Source organism: Magallana gigas, chromosome 3 (genome assembly GCF_963853765.1).
Source record: "Magallana gigas chromosome 3, xbMagGiga1.1, whole genome shotgun sequence".
Lineage (NCBI taxonomy): Eukaryota > Metazoa > Mollusca > Bivalvia > Ostreida > Ostreidae > Magallana > Magallana gigas.
This window is the reverse complement of record NC_088855.1, coordinates 25,498,557-25,517,828: the sequence shown is the minus strand read 5'-3', so window position 1 is coordinate 25,517,828 and position 19,272 is coordinate 25,498,557. Positions and strand designations below refer to the sequence as shown.

General features: G+C 32.7%; 1 protein-coding gene across 1 annotated transcript in view; it reads left to right on the top strand.

Annotated features, from left to right (window-relative positions):
• LOC105319092 (nucleolar complex protein 4 homolog A) overlaps window positions 1–19,272 on the top strand; it is a 100,776-nt gene that overhangs the window by 62,846 nt on the left and 18,658 nt on the right. The window contains exons 9-10 of the mRNA XM_066079069.1: window positions 1,469–1,579; window positions 4,163–4,323. Of these exons, the coding sequence (XP_065935141.1) occupies window positions 1,469–1,579; window positions 4,163–4,323 (272 nt within the window). The remainder of the gene's footprint in view (window positions 1–1,468; window positions 1,580–4,162; window positions 4,324–19,272) is intronic.

Genomic DNA, 19,272 nt, shown 5'->3' with positions numbered 1-19,272 from the left:
TTAGGTGCGAATTCATTGTGATATAACTTAAATCCATATCAAATTATATTTTTAATTCCTCCAACAACACAAAATCCGAGTTTTCTTTTAATTAAAGCCAAAGTTCCAGTAGGTGCTGACACGATTATAATAGTACCCCCACTGATACTGCGATTAATATCCTTTATTTTATTTGTTTTTAAGCAACCTCTCTAATTTTCTGTCAAAAATTAGGCAAGGGGAAAACTTGTAACTTTTAATACAAGTTAAATTATTTTTATTCTGACCATAATTGACGTATAATAAAAAAAAAACCCAAGGGTGTCTGATGTATTGTGAAACCACCTTTTTGTGGTCACGAGTGGTCGAAATTGACCCGCGTCATTAAATACCATACGGGTCAATTTCAACCAAACTTCTGCTGGTAAAAGGTGTGCATTTTAAAGGAAATCGAATTTAAAATAGTTACAACCTGTAACATAAAGTAATGCACATAGAAATTAAAACAGTTTTAATTCGATACGTACTTTTGAATTTTTATACAAGTTATGAAATGTCAACAATGTGGTAAGAGTTGTCTCTCTTGTATTTGCCGACGTGAAAGCAAGCGTTCTGAAAACGGGGATTTCAAACAAGAAAACTATTGTTCTGATCAAATAATTTAAATGGAAAACAAATTTTGGGACTGAGTTTATCTAATTCCGGAAACATCATACGTTTCTTAACACTTCCCTGAATCCTTGTGTTGAGTTTTTGTAATTTGGTCGAAATTGACCCGTGGTCGAAATTACCCCGTTCTACCCTAGCGGAAGCTTTTACTTTAACGCTGTTTGGTTTTTTGTTTACTTTTGAAGTTGTGCTATTTATAGTAACATTGGCGATTTGCCTGCCTACAGCCAGGACTTTGCTTTCAGTAGAGCCCGGCTAAAAATTGGGCTCGTGTTAATGTACATACATTACTTAGAGTTACAGAATCATAATTTGTTTTAAGGATTTTGGTTTTAAGTATTTTTATCATTTGAAAAAAAAAGTGTTTAATAAAATAAACCAGTAGACTTATTAATAGTAAAGTAATAAAACATATAAACATAAAACCTATATTGAAAGTTAACATACTTGAGAAAAAAATACTTTAGGAAGCTGTGCACCTTTTCAGTAGTACATGTAGGTCATACACTCTGATATGAGAAATTGGTCTTCTGCTGAACTATAGGATTAAGAGTCCTTTCCAAAAGAATTCAGGCAGGGAGGAAACTCAATTAAATACATTTATGAGATTGTGTATGGGCAATGGTACTCAGGTGACCGCCAAGGCCTATTGGCCTCTTGTTTAGAATTTAGAAAGTTGGATTAAACAATCCCGGAATATAAAAAATGATTTCATTAGCCATGTAATTATGATATTGATGCACATGAATATACATTGCAAAAGCCACACTGCAGTTACTCAGGTGACTGATAAGGCCCATTGACCTCTTGTTTTTTTCAGGGGTTATCCTGATTTTTATGAGAAGTTGTATGCTTTGTTTGAGCCTGGTGTCCTACATGTGAAATACAGAGCTAGATTCTTTTATTTAGCTGATCAATTTTTGTCATCAACGTAAGTATGAATAAAGTGATTGTTTATCCTGTTAATTTATTTCTTTTCTGGTAGTTAGTTCAGTAATCTTTTCTGACTTGCATTTTGACAATGTTTTATTTGGTATCCACCTTAAATCATACATTTATACTGATTACATCACGGTGTAGTACCTAAACAGCTGTTATTTGTAAAAATAATGCGGTCAATGTTTCTATTAAAAAAATTATACTGCTACTAGCTGAACAAAATGGCTGAAATAGTAAGTATTTTTTTCGCACATTGAACAAAATGCCCTTATATTCAAATATTTTAGTTTAGTAGAGTAGTTGACAACCCTTACGGAACAAAACAACCATTTGGACACTAAAATATCATTAAATTTTTCTATAAAATAATGAATTTACATGAGACTTAGCAAGAAGTGTCATTGATTTGGGCACATATCCAAGCAATCTAGTCTTTTGAACTTGATTAAGCCATATTTAAAGACATTTATAAGAAACTGAAGTGACAGATTACTTGATATAAGTACTCTGTATAGTTAGCTGGTTAGAATTTCCCTATTTAATCATTTATTAAAGAACTATAAAGATTTTTCTTCAAAGAACTTATGTTACCGCTACTATTGGACAACAACACTGGTTTCTATTGGAAATATGCAGTTCCTAATTTTACTGAAGCTACTTCCACATAATGCATTGAATTAAACAATTATGTTTATTGTTATCCCCTCGTGCAGCTTGTTGCGAAGGGGATATAGCATCGCTACCGTGCGTGTGTGTGTTCGTTTGTGTGTATGTATGTATGTGTGTGTGTGCACTCCATTTCAATTCTCTAGTAAATTTAAAAAAAACCTTCCAATAGAATTTCCTCAACCTTTGCACAAATATGCCTCATTGTAAAAGATTAAAACAAATGCAATGTCATATCAATTGGTCAATGAGGCTCATCCACCAAATCGTTCTGCTATCAGAGTATGTGATCAAATATACCAGGCTTGTGTGATGAGTATTGTGCTAGTGTATGTAAGTGTGTACATGAAGGAGGAGGGAGATTCGATACATTAACCCATTATTATTGAAATATACAGCAAAATTTAAAATTTATAATAAATCTTGCTAATACAATTATCAGAACATATATTTTAATTTATTTGAAATTGTTACTCAATGCAAAAATTAAATATACAGTATGTAAACTATATTTTAAAATCAGAATGTCAATCCTAATTAGAATATGCCGTGGGGTTCTCATTAAAGCCAAGGACCTTCTTCTCCTCACTTCATAATATGTAAAATACTGTGGAATCATTTAAATTTTTTGAATGACAAAATTTTACTCATTTGTTTACAGTGGATAACTTTTCAAACAGGAAAACGACCATGAAAACACAATTTGAAAAACATTCTTGGGATTTAAAATCTTATGTTGAAAACATTAAAATCCACAAACATTGGTTCCACAATAATTACCTATTCCACAATAGTGTTTTAATTCTAATTAATTATTTATGTCGCGAGGGGATGCTCCGCTTAGCTCTTGTTTCTATATGATCTATTAATTATGCATCAGTAGATTTCTATACTATTAAAGGTATATGTGGCGTTACGTATTTGGAGTAAAATTTTTGACATGAGTGAGTAAAAATACAAAATGCTTCTTAGAAGATTAATTAGACGTTTCACAACCTTATGGCCCATAAAACATGTTCTGTCTTTAGTTATTTGTCTCTAAACTTTACTACACGTCTGATGAATATTATAATGCTATCCACCATTTGTAACGCCACTGCGCATGAATGCGGAAAAACCTAGCATTGAAAACACGATGGAGAAACAGTTTGTTTACAATTCAGAATCGTGTTTTTTTATGTCTTAATTAGATATTTCTTATATCAGATTATACTCGAAGCATACATTAAATTAATGTAGAACTATATAAATTGTGGATTATGTGTAATAAAGATAAATACGATTTTAGCATCAGCGACACTATCTTTTAGCAAAGAAATGAAGCATATAATTAAATCTTATTATCCCCTCGCGCAACTTGTTGCGAAGGGGATATAGCATCGCTACAGTGCGTGTGTGTGTTTGTATGTGTGTATGTATGTATGTGTGTGTGTGTGCACTCCATCTCAAATTCTAGTAAATTATAAAGAAAACCTTCCAATAGAATTTCCTCAACCTTTGCACAAATATGCCTCATTGTAAAAGATTAAAACAAATGCAATGTCATATTAATTGGTCAAATTTTTATGCAAAAACTTAGATAAAATTACACCATTGTAAAGGAGGTGGGCATACATTATGACAAAATTTGTTCAAAACTAAAAATTTTTATCATAGATTGCCTACGGGCAAACAAATTTATCAAAACATACATAACATCCTAAATGCCCTGTTTTCTGTGATTGCTAACCCTGTTTAGTATTTTGAAGACTACCACAATGTATCATGTCAAGATATTAAAAATCTGCATCAGAAAATTTTTTGTGAATGTAAAACTTCAGAGGCTTAAAATTTTCCCAATAATTGCATATTATACAATAGTGCATATTATATTTCAGCAAAATAAGGTATTAATATTTTTTAATTAAAGGCATTTACCTTCTGCAATGGTTGCTGCTTTCGCAAAGAAGTTGGCCAGGATCTCATTGACTGCTCCAGCAAGTGCTCTTACAATCACTATCCCTTTCATATACAATCTCATCAACAGGCACCCCAACTGTAAAATACTCATCCACAGGGAAACACCAGAAGGTAATCATGGACAAATCTACACTCAGTCTACAGTACAGCTCACGAGTATCCCGACACCCACTGCGTAAAAAACACGGTGGAAAACGGTCTGTGTCGCACCGTGCACACGGTGTGACACTGTGTATGTGTATTTGAAAATTCGAGAAAAAGCACCGTGGCCGCCCGTGTAACTCCGTGGCCACTGTGTTACTCCGTGGATATCGTTACCTGAGACGTTGATAGATATAGCCTATGTTTAGAAATAAAGAAATTATGGCTAAACAAGGGTTGAAACATACATCCTATTCATATTTAAAAAAAAAAAAGAATGTCGACTTAAGTTGCACGGACCCAGAAAGTTGTCGAGGCTGTCAACGTGAAGTTAATTTTATGTGATCTGAAAACTCGACGTAAATGGGTACCTTTTAACTCATTTGTTCTTAACTAAATTGAAATAAATTCACCAACAATATTTAATAATAATTTAATATATAATCAAAATTCAAATCAATTTAATTCATCTTGTTTTTTTTCTTAACACACGTGATGTTGTAACTGACGATCCTATTAAAATGTCGGGAGCTTAAACGTCTTATTTCTGTTATCTGTAAACACTTTCTGATTTATTAATTAATTTACTGCCTTACTTTAAACCAATTAAAAATGAGAACTGAAAACATTTCAGACCATGTTTTTCTAAAAACATGTGCTGTTGATGTGCTATAGTAAATAACAACCCCATATTACCGGTGACTCGAATAATTTGGACTTCAGCTATTTATGTAGCAATAAATAAACAAAAAATCACTTTTATATTATAGATTATAGATAAATGCATGAACAAACTCTTGTTAAATTATATTCAAGCATTGTACATGTATTAAAAATATACCCGCATTTCATAAAATGATTTTCAACTTTATTTCCGTATAGTTCGTAATGGCCTCGTGATTTCACATGAAAAAATCACTCGTGCGATGTACGGAAGCCGATCAGATACACAGCATTGTCTTTCATCTTGGGTTCTATACACAACAGGTGTTATTGTCTGTCTTATTAGGTGTCATTGGAATTTACAACTAACTGTGTGTATATTTGGACGTCTGAACAGGTGTACTCGAGATGCCGTTATTCACACCTTTCCGCGAACACCTGTTTGGTAACTCATCACAACTCGTCGTGTGTATGGTCTGAATGTATCTTACTTCTACTTTGTTAGTTCAATGATTTTTCCTAATCTCTAACAAACAAAAAAATTGTCTGTAGATATGTACACAAACAACTACACGTAAGACTATCGGCGCGTGGATCCGGGGAACAATTCAGCAACTCTATAAATGCGGGAATTTCACAAAGTATTAATTTGCGATAAGAAATTATTTACCGGGTACACATACATGTATGTACAAAAAAACCCTGATTGATTAAAAAGATGAATGAGATAATACCGGTAACTTTTTGCAAGCATTTAGAATAAACAAAACTTTACTGATGTGAAATAGCGTCGAAATTTTAACAAAAAATCTTATTACATCGTGAACTTTACAAACTTTTAGTCATTGTGTTGAAATCGTTATTGAAACCATGGATCTAAAATAAATGAATTAAATTCATACAAATTGAACTCTTATAATTCTAAAATGATTGCACAAAAGTACACATACACAGAGAGAGAGAGAGAGAGAGAGAGAGAGATATTTTACAACTTAATATTCCAACCCTCATGCATGCAGTATAAGAATGAAGAAACTTAACATTTCAAACACTGAATACTTCATTGTTAAACATTTTTCTATTTTGCGGACTTAAAAAAACAATAGAACGACATTTTTTCCATATCATGGAAGGAGCACGTGGTCTATCTCGCGGGCTGATTTGATTGACAGGGATAGCACGTGGACCCTGACTGCATATATTCTATCGCAATTTTAGGGAAAAGGGTTCAATATAATGGAAACTATAAATCTAACTTATTACACTGAATTACAATTAAAATGTACTTATATTAAACTCATACTGGTATTCTCTCTCTCTCTCTCTCTCTCTCTCTCTCTCTCTCTTATATGACGATCATTAAACAATCAAACAGTAATTATTGCAATACTGAGTAGTTTCTTGGAACACAAATAATTTCTAAACTCAAGTTGCTATAATGATGAAATAAAAAATTATCAAGTACCGATCCACAGATTCTTAGCGCTATGAATATGTACCGTGCGGTACTACATGGACAAGTACATCACACATATGTATAAAAGAAAGAAAATTTGAAAATATATTAGATATAAAGCTGTATAATTATATTATTTAGAGAAAGTACATTTGTTTTCAACAACCCGTTAGATTTGTTATCTTTGAATAGAGTATAAGTGAGAAAAGATCACAGTTATGGTTCTATGCACTATTGAAACTGCCAAACTACAGTAACTACGATTACTACTACGTTTAAAAACGGACTGAAACAAAAACTTATGGAACCGTTTATTTGAATTTTAAAACGGAAAAGAAAGTGTTAGTGTTTTAATTGATCAAACCTTTATGTGGGCGATATCGATTTTTAATATTAACAAAAATCAACCGTGTCAATCGCATACGTCTGAAAATTGCGTGCATAAAAATTTTATTTATTTCTATTTCTTTGTCTTTGATTCTCTTACGTACATCAATAAATATTTTATTCTTTATAAGTTTTATTCCTAAATCCTTCTTTTTTCACAGGTAAATACCGCGTGTTACACCGTGTAACTGTCCGTGTTGCATCGCGATGCACCGTGTCGCACCGTGTTTTTTCTTGTTCTGTGGCCGTAACAGAGAACAATAGATCAAAGGTACCGACACTTCCACGCTCAGCGTGGACTTTCAAACACGGTGGTCGGTGTTTTTGTCGGGATACTCGTGAGCTGTACTGTATATCCTAGCCACCTCAGGGACAAATCTGCACTTGGTCTATATCCAAACTTAGGTACAAATCTGAGTCACAGGTGACCTATTGCTATCAGTCTTTGTCCGTCGTCATGGAACATAAATCTTTTGTTAATAATTTTACAATTTTTTAACTTCTTAAAAACTACAAGGCAAAATGTTACCATTTTTAGGTCTCCTGAGTAACTCGGGTGACCTATCGTGATATGTTTAGAGTCACCTGAGTAAACTCAAGTGACCTATTGCTATCTGTTTTTGTCCGTTGTTTTGCATCGTCCCTTGTGTTTATAATTTTACTTTTGCTTCTTGAAAACCAAAAGGCCAATTGTTATTATTTTTATGGCTTATGGCCATCTAGTTACTAGATAATCTTAACGGGAAAAGTTCACAATAATCTGAACATGGCGACACAAAATAGTTTTATTCAAATGTTTTAAAGTTTACTGTTTGTTGTTTGTAATAAATATCTTTAAGCAAGATTATATTTTTCCGTATGTTACCATAATGTCTCGTGTACAATACGCACTCGTGTATAATACGCACCCCCAAAAATTACCAAAAAATGGCAAAAAAATAACAGGTCCTATGTATAACACGCACCCAAAAAGTGGTGAAATCAACAGCCGCCATATCCCTCCAAACTATCAATGTTTCATGATAATTTTATAATCCATGTGCAATTTCTTTAATTTTGTGATCGGAACATAGCACAGACAATGAAAATCGTCGGCCGCCATTTTCCCAATAACTATCGATGTTTAATGATAATTTATAACCCAAGCGTAAATATTGTAATTCCATGATCGGAACATGGCCCAAGCGATATTAGAGTAAAAGTTCTTACAATTTTACTTAAAAAGTATGGCATGATTTACATGGGCGGTATCAAATATCATTTGACACTTCGTAAAGAGTTTCTTATACAACATCGGAGAAGTTGAAGATCATCATATGTAGAGAAGAACGGTAACCGAGCTTAGGGCTTAAAAGTAATAATGTTTGCAGATATAAACCAAAACAACATCAAAAGAAATGATTTAATTGATTAATTATAGTTAAACTCTTTGATTGTTGTTAAATAAACATTGTGAAGAAACATATGTATGTCGTATATCGTCATTATCAAGTCGTACAAATGATCGATGTAATTTCAGCAGTGTCTATGTAAAGCAATAACGTTTAACTGCATAACTGGACACAAAGTAATTAAGTTTAATAAAATCAGAATAATTGCTTATCTACATGAACTTGAAAACACTCTGTGAAATCCGATACAAGACAGGTGCATGCTTCTGACACCGGAAATTGTTGAACAAACATTGACCACGCTTATAAATCGGTAATAAATGCATTAATAGTGGGGTGATTACTTCTTGTTTTAATATAATGTGCCTTCTTTGACACCTCCGCCATAATCGAATGTTGTTGATTTTCCAAGATTAAAAAATAGCACAATGTTTACTCGATGGCCTTTGGTTGTGCTTTGATTAAACTGTTTATTTGCCAGAAAAATATTCGAAATATTGGCCATCCTCTTGAAAAAATTTTGAAAACAAAATGCTTTTAGTTTTGCTAGAAAAAAAAAAGAAAAAATATAATATATGAATTACAAATAAAATGAATTATATATATTGTTGATGTGGATTTCATGTGAATGCATTAATTATAGTACATATTAAACATGCAGTACATTTCATCATATGGTTATATTAGGGTGCTTTCCATATAACTGGCATTGCCTTCGTCGCTGATTCCTGGAAGGCGAGCGATTGTGGCAACGCAATATACCATTGCCAAGTACAAAAAATATTTTTAAAAACCCTGAAAAATACGGTACTAGAATGTTAATATCATACTGGTGTAAATTAATTTCTAGTACTAATACTAACATTACAAATATATTATACCTGTACTTGTAAATTCAGACTGAAAATACAACCAGTACTAACCCTTGGATTGATTGTATTTGTCATATTTTTAGCTCAAGTGAGCTTTTCTGATCAAAATTTGGTCGTTGGCGTTGGCGGCGTTGTCGTTTCACATTTTCTTCTTCTTCTCCAAAACCACTGGGTAGACTTCAACCGAATTTGGCACAAAGCATCACTAGGTGAAGGGGATTCAAGTTTGTTCAAATGAAGGGCCACGCCCTGTTTAAAGGGGAGATAATTTAGAATTATTGAAAATTTGTTGGTATTTTTCAAAAATCTTCTCAAAAACTATTCAGCCAGAAAAGCTTGTGTGGAGGCATCCTTAGGTAGTGTAGATTCAAGTTTGTTCAAATCATGTTCCCTGGGGGTAGGTGGGACCACAATAGGTGGATCAAGTTTTACATATGAATATATAGAGAAAATCTTTAAAAAATCTTCTTCTAAAAAACTATTAGGCCAGAAAAGCTCAAATTAAAATGGAAGCATCCTCAGGTAGTGTAGATTCAAGTTTGTTCAAATCATGGTCTCTGGGGGTAGGGTGGGGCCACAATGGGGGATAATTAGGGCCCCGCAAGGATTTGCGGGTGCCCTATAGTAATCACTCTGTCCGTCCGTCCTTCTGTCCGTCCGTCTGTCACTCTTCCGTCCACAAATTTCCTGTTTTTTTCTAATAACTTTTTTTATGGTTGCCCAATCAAGTTCAAATTTGGTATGGTAGTTCAGTAAGCAGAAATACATATTTTGATGCTAAGTTTGGTTCTCTATGTCTTCTGGTTTGGAGCTGGGGTGGTGGGGTAGATTCCTAACTATGCATAAGAAGAATGGGTAAAGAGAGATAACTGCTGAGAATGAATGGGCAAAGAGAGATAACTGCTGAGAATGTTACCATTGTATACATGGAAGGCTGTGCAATATTTGTCCTTTGGGATTAATTAACCTTCCACAGGAAGAAAATCCTAAGCTTTATCTCTATCTGTCACATTGAGATTAATTACTGCACTGCCTGTGTCTGCAAATGAACTTTGTTTTGAAGTTAAGGTCAATTTTGAATGATGTGTAGTATTGTGAACATTCTTTGAAATATGGATTTAAAATAAAATTTTCATATTTTATTTCGGTTAAAATACCGTACACAATGATTTATAATAATTTATTGAATAGAGGCAAAGCCTAGGTATCATTGCATTGGTATCAATTCTTTTTTTTAACAAATTTTATTTCATCCCATGTTAACCCACTTTATCCCGTGGATATGACTCATTGGATATTTTTTTGATATCCCACAGTTGTGACTTTACAATGGGATTTGCCTAGGCATAATGAAGTAAAATAATGTAGAGTTTTATAAACAGTATAAACATTGATTGCGGTGTATAAAACATGGGATAAATAGAATCTCATATGATTTGTAGTATAATATGATTTTTATCCTACTTGTGTGTTTTATTCCCTCACTAAGGCTCAAGAAAAAAACACTTTAATTGTTGGATGAAAATCATATCCAACTACAAATCACGAGATCCTATATATTCCAGTTCTTTACATCTTCTGCCGAGCATTTATTTTTCATCATTGTTAATATAAAGAGGATGGAATTCAAAGTTTTTTTCACTTCTCTATATTAATTGTCATAGCGGGGCCCTTCCTGACTGGTCAGTTTTCTAGTTATCAAATATTACACAATATCATACAATACAATATATCGTACTTTATTATACAATATAATATCATATGTTTCAATGTTATGATGTATTATGTAATATGATATTGTATCATATTATACATATTGTATCATATTATATCATCTTTGTTTATTACAGTATTTTATTGTATTATATGATATATATTGTAAGTATGATAGGATGCAATATTTAATTTTATATTATTATATTGATTAATATATGAACATATGATTATCATACAATTTTTTAACAGATGATATATGATTTTGTGTCAAAACAGAATCCATGAATATCCAAGATCATAAAGTATGATTTTCATATAATATGATAAAGGTGGTCTCATTAGGGTGATGCCTCGTCTCGGTGAGCTTTGTAATCTGTGATTACCTATGTTTATCATTTGCAATCACTAAATATAATCTGAAACAATATAATTTATAAAATTATTAACAAAAATATTTTTATTTTTATTCAAATAAGCCCTCTGAATACGACGTTTATCACGCGTGCTTATTATATCTTATGAACCTTACTCCGTCACCCACATGCTCTATGATATGTCAGGGAATTAATACACATTAACAATTTAGTTAAAACTCCATTTGTATCTAGGCCATGTTATAATAAGTAAAAATGGTGCATACAATTTAAATTGTATTTAATTTCATCGAAATGAAATGATCGCCAGAATAAAAAATGGGTCCATGTAACAACAATCACAATGGCCTTTTCAGAATGTATGGATGCCGTTTGATTTATGTCCTTACATATTTCAAACATTTTATATCATTAATTAATATATTACTTATTATATTATTTAATTTATTACATTTCTAGAGATGTTGCATATTCTAAATAGCGATATACCAGATATATCTATACCCTGCAATCGGCCTGCATAAGGGAATAGTATCGGCATGAGCGATTTGACGTTATCATCAAGAGTAGTGCATAAAGGCTATTGCGGACTGAAAAAAATGTATTAATTACCTTAACCAAAAATGTATTACATGTGAAATGTTTCATATTGACCTCTCTTAAAATGGCTGACCAATGTAAATGATCGAATGGGCCCGCATGTAAGAAATATCGATATTTTAGTGCACCCGTGAAAAAGTTTTAGCTGATTTCACTCAATTAATGGTGCATAAAATGAACACGTCAAGGTTTAATTCTGTTATTTTTTGACACATTCTTAAATTTAACCGCTGCAAATTGTTGACATTTGATTAAAGATTTTTGACATGTAAAAAATGACGTCATAATCGTACTTGATTTCAAACGGCGAGGAGTTTCCCGAAAGTGACAGAGTTAGGGTAGTGACGGAGTTAGGGGGCTATGCGATACTGTAAGAAGAGATAGGTATATAAACTCCTAGCTCTGGGTGGGTGTAAAAATATTCTCTTTTGAGAAGTAGACAGGCATAGCCAACATCCATTAACTAAGTTAGTGAACTATCAAAATGGTAAGGTCATTTATTATAATGTAGTAGTTGGGGCTATATGGACTGTGGATGTTGGCCTGAGTATCTCAGTGGTAGAGCTCCTGACTAGAGTCCCCGGTTCGATTCCCGGTCCAGCCATATGTTTTCATTGTATTTATATACTCATTCCTCCTTTCCTACTACAGATGGTGCCGTGGCCTTCCTTGTTTTTTATATATATAGAAAATCTTTAAAAATCTTCTTTTCAAAACTATTAGGCCAGGAAAGCCCAAATTTGATTGGAAGCATCCCCAGATCGTATAGATTCAAGTTTGTTTAAATAATAGTCCAGGGATAGGGTGAGGCCACAATGGGGGATGAATTTTTACATAGGAATATATAGAGAAAATCTTTCAAAATCTTCTTCTTAAAGACTATTTGGCCAGAAAAGCTTTAACTTGTGTAGAGGCATCCTCGGGTAGTGTAAATTTAAGTTTGCAAAATCACAGTCCCTAGGGCCTAGGGGCCGCAATGGCAGTTTGAATTTTTACATAGGAAGATATAGAGAAAATCTTTAAAAATATTCTGGGAAAGTTTTTGGTCCAAAACTCAGTACTTTGTGTGAAAGCACAGGTTATGCAGATTTAAGTTTGATGAAACCATGATTCCCTAGAGAACAGTGGGGCCGTGAAATGGGGGGGGGGGGGTATATAGGAATAGAGAAAAATCTTCTTACAGGTACAACAACAAAAGGGGCTTGGTATTTACCCAAAAAAAATTGGCAGATTTTCAATTTTTTTTAGCAAGATCTACTGTACTTAGTTGTCAAGATATTTTGATACTTTAATGGATCAGATTTAAGGCAATTGTTGCTCAGGTGAGCGATGTGGCCCCTGGGCCTCTTGTTAACTCATGTGGTTTATCAAATGTTTGGCATAGTCAGTTTTTAAATATTAACCAAAAATGGGTTTCAACGGCAGTAAGCAGAGATTATAAGATAAGTTTATTCAAAATTGGCATGCTGATATAAATAAATCATCAAAAGGAGTTAAATATAAAATCTTTAAAACAAATTTTGGATATGAAAATTATTTAGATATTTTACCCCTGAAATTCAGAAAATTCTTGTAAAATTTCTTACTTCAAATCACCATCTACCAGTTGAACTGGGAAGATGGGAAGGTATCCCATTAAATGAAAGATTTTGTCCTATCTGTAACACAAAACGTATAGCCGATGAATTGTATAATATTTTAAAATGTGATGCAATATCACGAGTCCGGAACAAGTTTATAGATATAAAAATTTCCAAATGTGATAAAGTTTGCGTACCTTATAACAACATGTAACATAAAATTGTTGAGAAAATTGTGTATGTTTATAACAAAGATATACGAGGTAGTCTGTCCTCCATGAGTTTCAATTAATACAGGGGTTTTCCTTGCTTAGTTTTTGGTCCGTTTACCGGTACCATTCCCAATCCAAAAATTACTGATATTTTCCCAAATCCAGATCCATCTTTCCCAATCAAGTGTCAATATTTTTAAATATCAGAACATGTTCAGCTGGTATATAAAATGCAACTTGAACAGCTTTTTTTTCTTCATATTTGTTTATTACTAAGCATAAATAATGGACCAAGTAGGGGCGACTTCATTGACACATTCGCTTTCCGTAACTTCGCCCGAATTTCCTCATCCTGTGCATTAATTTCAACCGATGTTATTTGCTTTCATGGTGATGATTTTTAAAATTGGTAATTTATAATTAGTTAATAACTGTGCCAATTAAATGCTAAAACTATCATAAAATCGTAAATCTGCAGTTATTTACGAAATTAAACAGTTTCTCTCTACATAATGGTTGTAATTGGGTCAAAGGGTAGGACTAATACCCCCAAATGCTAATATCATTGCCATATTGAAAAGAATTATATTATTGCATGTTTGTCAATTACCTTATATAATTAAGAAACATTTCATCTATAAAAGGTAAAAATGCATGAATTTAATTAACTTTTACAAATTGAAAAACTTTAAGAAATTTGGAGGAAAAAGTATTTTCTTTTAATCTTTGAATGTAAATGTGTGTTTGCTTCTATTCTATTTCAGTAACACTTATTATTTAAAAATTAAGTTTAAAATCTATATATATCATTGTTACATCATAAAATAAACTATTAAGTCTTCCAAACTTCTCACTAATTTTTGTGGGGGAGAAGTAATAAAGTATAAAATTCTGCCTTAGGTTAGTCCTAAAAAAAACTAGTAAGTTTTTATAATTTTACCAATTTGAACAGTTTACGCGTAATCTTCCCAATTCCACGGACCCTGGACCCAGTTTAAAAATAGAAGGAAAACCCCTGTTATATAACATTTCCCAACTTTATAAACCTTATAATTATATATGTTTATACTTTTTGACCCAATTTATATGTATATGTACCATATGTTTGAAATGGTTTTGAGTGAATAAATGAAGTGAACTGATTTCGCGCTGGCTGTGGCGCTGTTACATTGCACCGCGCACCAACTCTGCCCTGCCAAACCTCCCCCCTCCCTTCAAGCATCAAAAATTGTCCTGGTAAAACACTGAAATGGCAACAGTGCCATGTTTAAGTCAAGTATGAAAAGAAGGGAAGAGAACTCTAACGTTATGACATTTTCACGCCAGTTCATAGTGCGTAGGAATACAAGGTATACTGATATTTGAGAGCATTATGATTTAAAGCGATTTTGAATTGACTGTTAATGTACTTCAGTCATTGAATAAAACAAAGAAACAAATTGTCTCATATTGGAGTTTGAGTTTGACATCATCATAATTATTTCATGCAGTCCATGATTTTCCCTAAATCAATGGTGGTTTCAACCAATTGATAAAAGAGGCATCTAGATTTCAATCCTGTCTGTTTCGGTCATTAAGGTTCGACTAATCAATAAACGGGGCATGTTGATATTGGTCCTGTTAGTTTCTATAGAGCTATAAAAAAGTAGTTAATTTCTATAGAGTTTTAAATAAACTAGAGTTTCCGTAAGAAATAGAGGGAATCATACTCGATACATCTAAATATAGTTATGTCAAAATTATATAATTATATGAATATAGTTATGTCAAACCCGTAAGCCATTATGGCCCTTCAGGCCTTTGATTAATGTGAATCATCTCTATGATAAGAGTTACTGTGTACACAAGAGGGATGTCAACCAATTACACAAGGGAATGTACAGATGAAAAAGGGTGGGAAATCATTATTATACGGTCACAGTCCTATCAGATTATCAGGAAAATATATAAAGGAATATATAAGAAATGGTTTGGTCTGTTGTTATCATATTAGAATAACTGAAATATCAGTTTAACTGCTATTAGATTAAGTGGAACCCTCTGTATTACAAGAACTGAATTAATGCTCATATGTTTATGTAATCCAAACCTGCATAATTTATTTAGATTTGACTAAAATACTCAAGTGTTTATGATGTAAATATTGTGAATGTAAATAACTAAATTTAAAATATAAGTCAATATGTATGGAGGGTAATTGTGTTCAAAAATCCAGACCTGTAAACTTGTAAATTCAAACATGCAATTGTGTTGGTGTGTGAGTCTGAGTATGAATGCGTATCATTCTGATCGTGTAACCTCTATAAACTTGGCCATAAACACTCTAACATTTGGCTCAGTTCCTTAACATGATACACATTTTGCAGCTTACTGTGGAATCATTAGATTTCGTGGTGACTCAGTTTTCGTGGAATTCGTGGGTACCTCTCAACCACGAATTAACAATTTCCACGAATTAATAAATTAGGGTAATAAAGTTATATTTCCTTTGTAGGTTTCAAAGAATACACGAAATTACGTCCCCATGAACCTGTAAAATTTAAGCAATCCACGAAAATTGGCCCCCACGAATTTTAATGATTCCACAGTAATTGTTTTTGTTAGTTAATTTAACCTTCAAAATTGCACATATTCCATAGTTTCTGCATTTATCCTCATCCCCGGATATAGCACAGTTGACATGTTACAAGTTGACAAATGTAAAGTCTACAAGTTTGTTAAATTTTGACATGACCTTATATAGCAAATGCTTGCTGTGGGGAAAAGGCATGCGGTAATCGCTGGAATGGACTAAAATAAACATAAAATTCATAATTAAGACTCGCAAGTTGTTTATTTTCTTTACCCGAAGGAGTATGAATTAACTTTATTTTGACAATTTTAGAGTTGGCACGTGCTGGGTGCGCCTCCTCTGAATCCGCCACTGTGACATGTAATTTAAATTGAAAAATAAAAGTTGAACATGTACTCTTTTCTATGGAAATGGGACAGCTAAGAAATTTCCTAGAATGTGAATATATTTCGCGCAGCATCGGGCTTGGGAACCGCCGTAAGACCCATGTAGCTTCCTTGCTTACCTCAATGCTAAGAATTTTGAGAGTGAATTTTAAATCCCTCATTTATTTAGAATTATTAAACGATTTGCAAAGAAATGATTATTTTTCACGGAAAAATGTATGTATCCTTATATTTTTTCAAATATCAAAATGACTTTGTTGTGCAAGTGCATGATAAATAATAAAAGCTCAAGTGAGCTATTCTGAACACATTTTGTCTGTCGTCCATCTGTAAACTTTTTACATTTTGACTTTCATCTCTAAAACCGCTTGACTAATTTCAACCACATTTGGCACAAAGCATCCTTATGGAAAGGCAAATATAAATTGCAGAAATGAAAGACGGATCTTTATTCAAAGTGGAGAAAACCTCAAATCTGTAGAAAAAGGGGGGTGCATTTTTAAAAATCTTCTTCTCAAGAACTACTGAGTCAAATTCAACGTAATTTAGCATAAATAATTCTTATGGAAAGGGAAATATAAATTGCAAAAATTATGGGCTAACTCTGTTTCAAATTTGAGTTATTTATGAAAATAATAATAAGACAGAGAGAATGGGTGTCAATCAGTTTAACTTCGGGCTCGATATTTCATATATTGAAAACCAGTTTAGAGACAGAGGACCAGTCTATGTTAGAAGCAACCATCTTGAAGGGAGATGAATTTGCTTGTTGTGCAATAGCTTACGTGCGAAGGGAATATTTGAAACATCCAAAATATATTTGTGCCGTTCATGTGAAGTGAATTGAGGTTAAATATTTCAATGCGTTGACATTTTCACTTGTGACGGTGGTTTTAGCTTGTTTTGATTATCGTTTAGTTTCTTTTTATTTTAACTTGAGAGGAACTATTGTCTTTATTTTAAAAGTTTTACGCGTAGACAGGGCTCGAGCTAGGCTTCGTCAATTTCCCCAATGGCAATTTTTTTTTAAAATTGGAGGAAAAAAATCCAAATGTGGCGAAAATCAGTTTTTGGTGACTCCTTATGTTTAATGTGTTTCTCTTTCCCACCCATTTGTTTATTCAGTTAGCCAATCACCACGTGCAACCGGAAATCTCGCTTCAGTGCACTCAGCTCTGACTATAGATTAGCCCCAGGTTATTTATGGTTTCAGACCATCAACTGTTATGTAACACTTGGAAGGGTGCTCTCACTGCAGTGGTCAATTTTTAAACAATAAGTGTCTTACTGAAAGTCAACTATTTTCACATTAAAGGTGCGAGATCGTAATCTGAGAATGGGCCTAATTAATCAAACTGTTAAACTTGCAAAACTTCTTTAGTTATCATAATTTTGAAATTTTAAGCCAAAAATCTTAAATTATATTTTTTCCCAAGTTTAGAAGTTATTAAATACTTTATACAATGCAGCTGGTTGCCATAGAAATCACCAGAGTACTGCAAGTGATGACAGTTTTCTTATTTCTGTTACGGACCTTGGAACATAATTCACTTAACTTACAGACAGTGACATATTTGCCTCCCAAAAATATTTATTTATTCTCAAAGTCACTCCAAAGTGGGATAAATATGGGCAGTTCTTCAAAGGATTTTATTTATTGTAATATGCACATTGATAATTTAACTTTTTATTGAAACTGAGTAGTATGAGGTTGTATGCAACTTATTGACATAAAACACAGCAGAATATTTTTTTTTTACATCTGGCTTGTCAAAATGAGGGATTGTAAATGCGTATCTTGTTAATTCTAAATTAGTCTAGAACAGAAGAAATAATGTCTTTGTGGCTTTCACTCCATCTTCTTATCTAGTATGTGTATGAACCCATAATAGCATTTTTGTTTTTGTTTCTTAATATAAAAAAGTATTTTGGTTTTTATTTTATCTCAAATTTATATCTGTAGAAATTTAATATCTTAACTTTTCAAAAGCTTTGATACCATACTTCTTGGAAATCATTTAGTGTTGCAAATGGAAACATGTCAATAAGAAGAGTGCATATGTACATACCAAAAAATTGGTCAATACATGCATATTTAAAAAGTTCAAAATATTAGTTACTAAAACATATAGGCCCACATAAACATGTACATGCATATGTGATATGATAGAAATAATTGTAAAATATAAGTCTTTCTTCGTGCCATGCTAAAGTGGCGAAAAGGATTTTTGGTCCAGTGTGATCCCTGCGTGTAGACTGGTAAATCATGCAGACAGCTGATTGTTTACATGTACCTGTACAAAATCTGATGCACTAACAAGATATTATAAAATACTATTCATTATGTTGGTACATGTAATTCGGTACAATCTCTACGTAATGGTTGATTAATGCAACATGTTTTATTAAGATGCTCATCAATTTCAATCTAAAGGGAGATTATTCTCGCTGCTACAAATATATAAGTACCGGTATATATATGATGAAAAATAAATTGTGTTTTTTCTGTTTTAGTTCATTTTTCTCTTGTTTTAATTGTTTACGAATTTCTATTTACTAACCTGAGAGTCAAGCTTCGAGTTATAAGCGAGATACAGAGCTTTGCGCACAATGCTACTGTATGTTTGTACACAAAGCTGAGGTCATGCATGCTTTAGTTCGTTTATATTTTAAATGCAGCTATGCTGTGTAGGAAATACCAAGTTTAAAA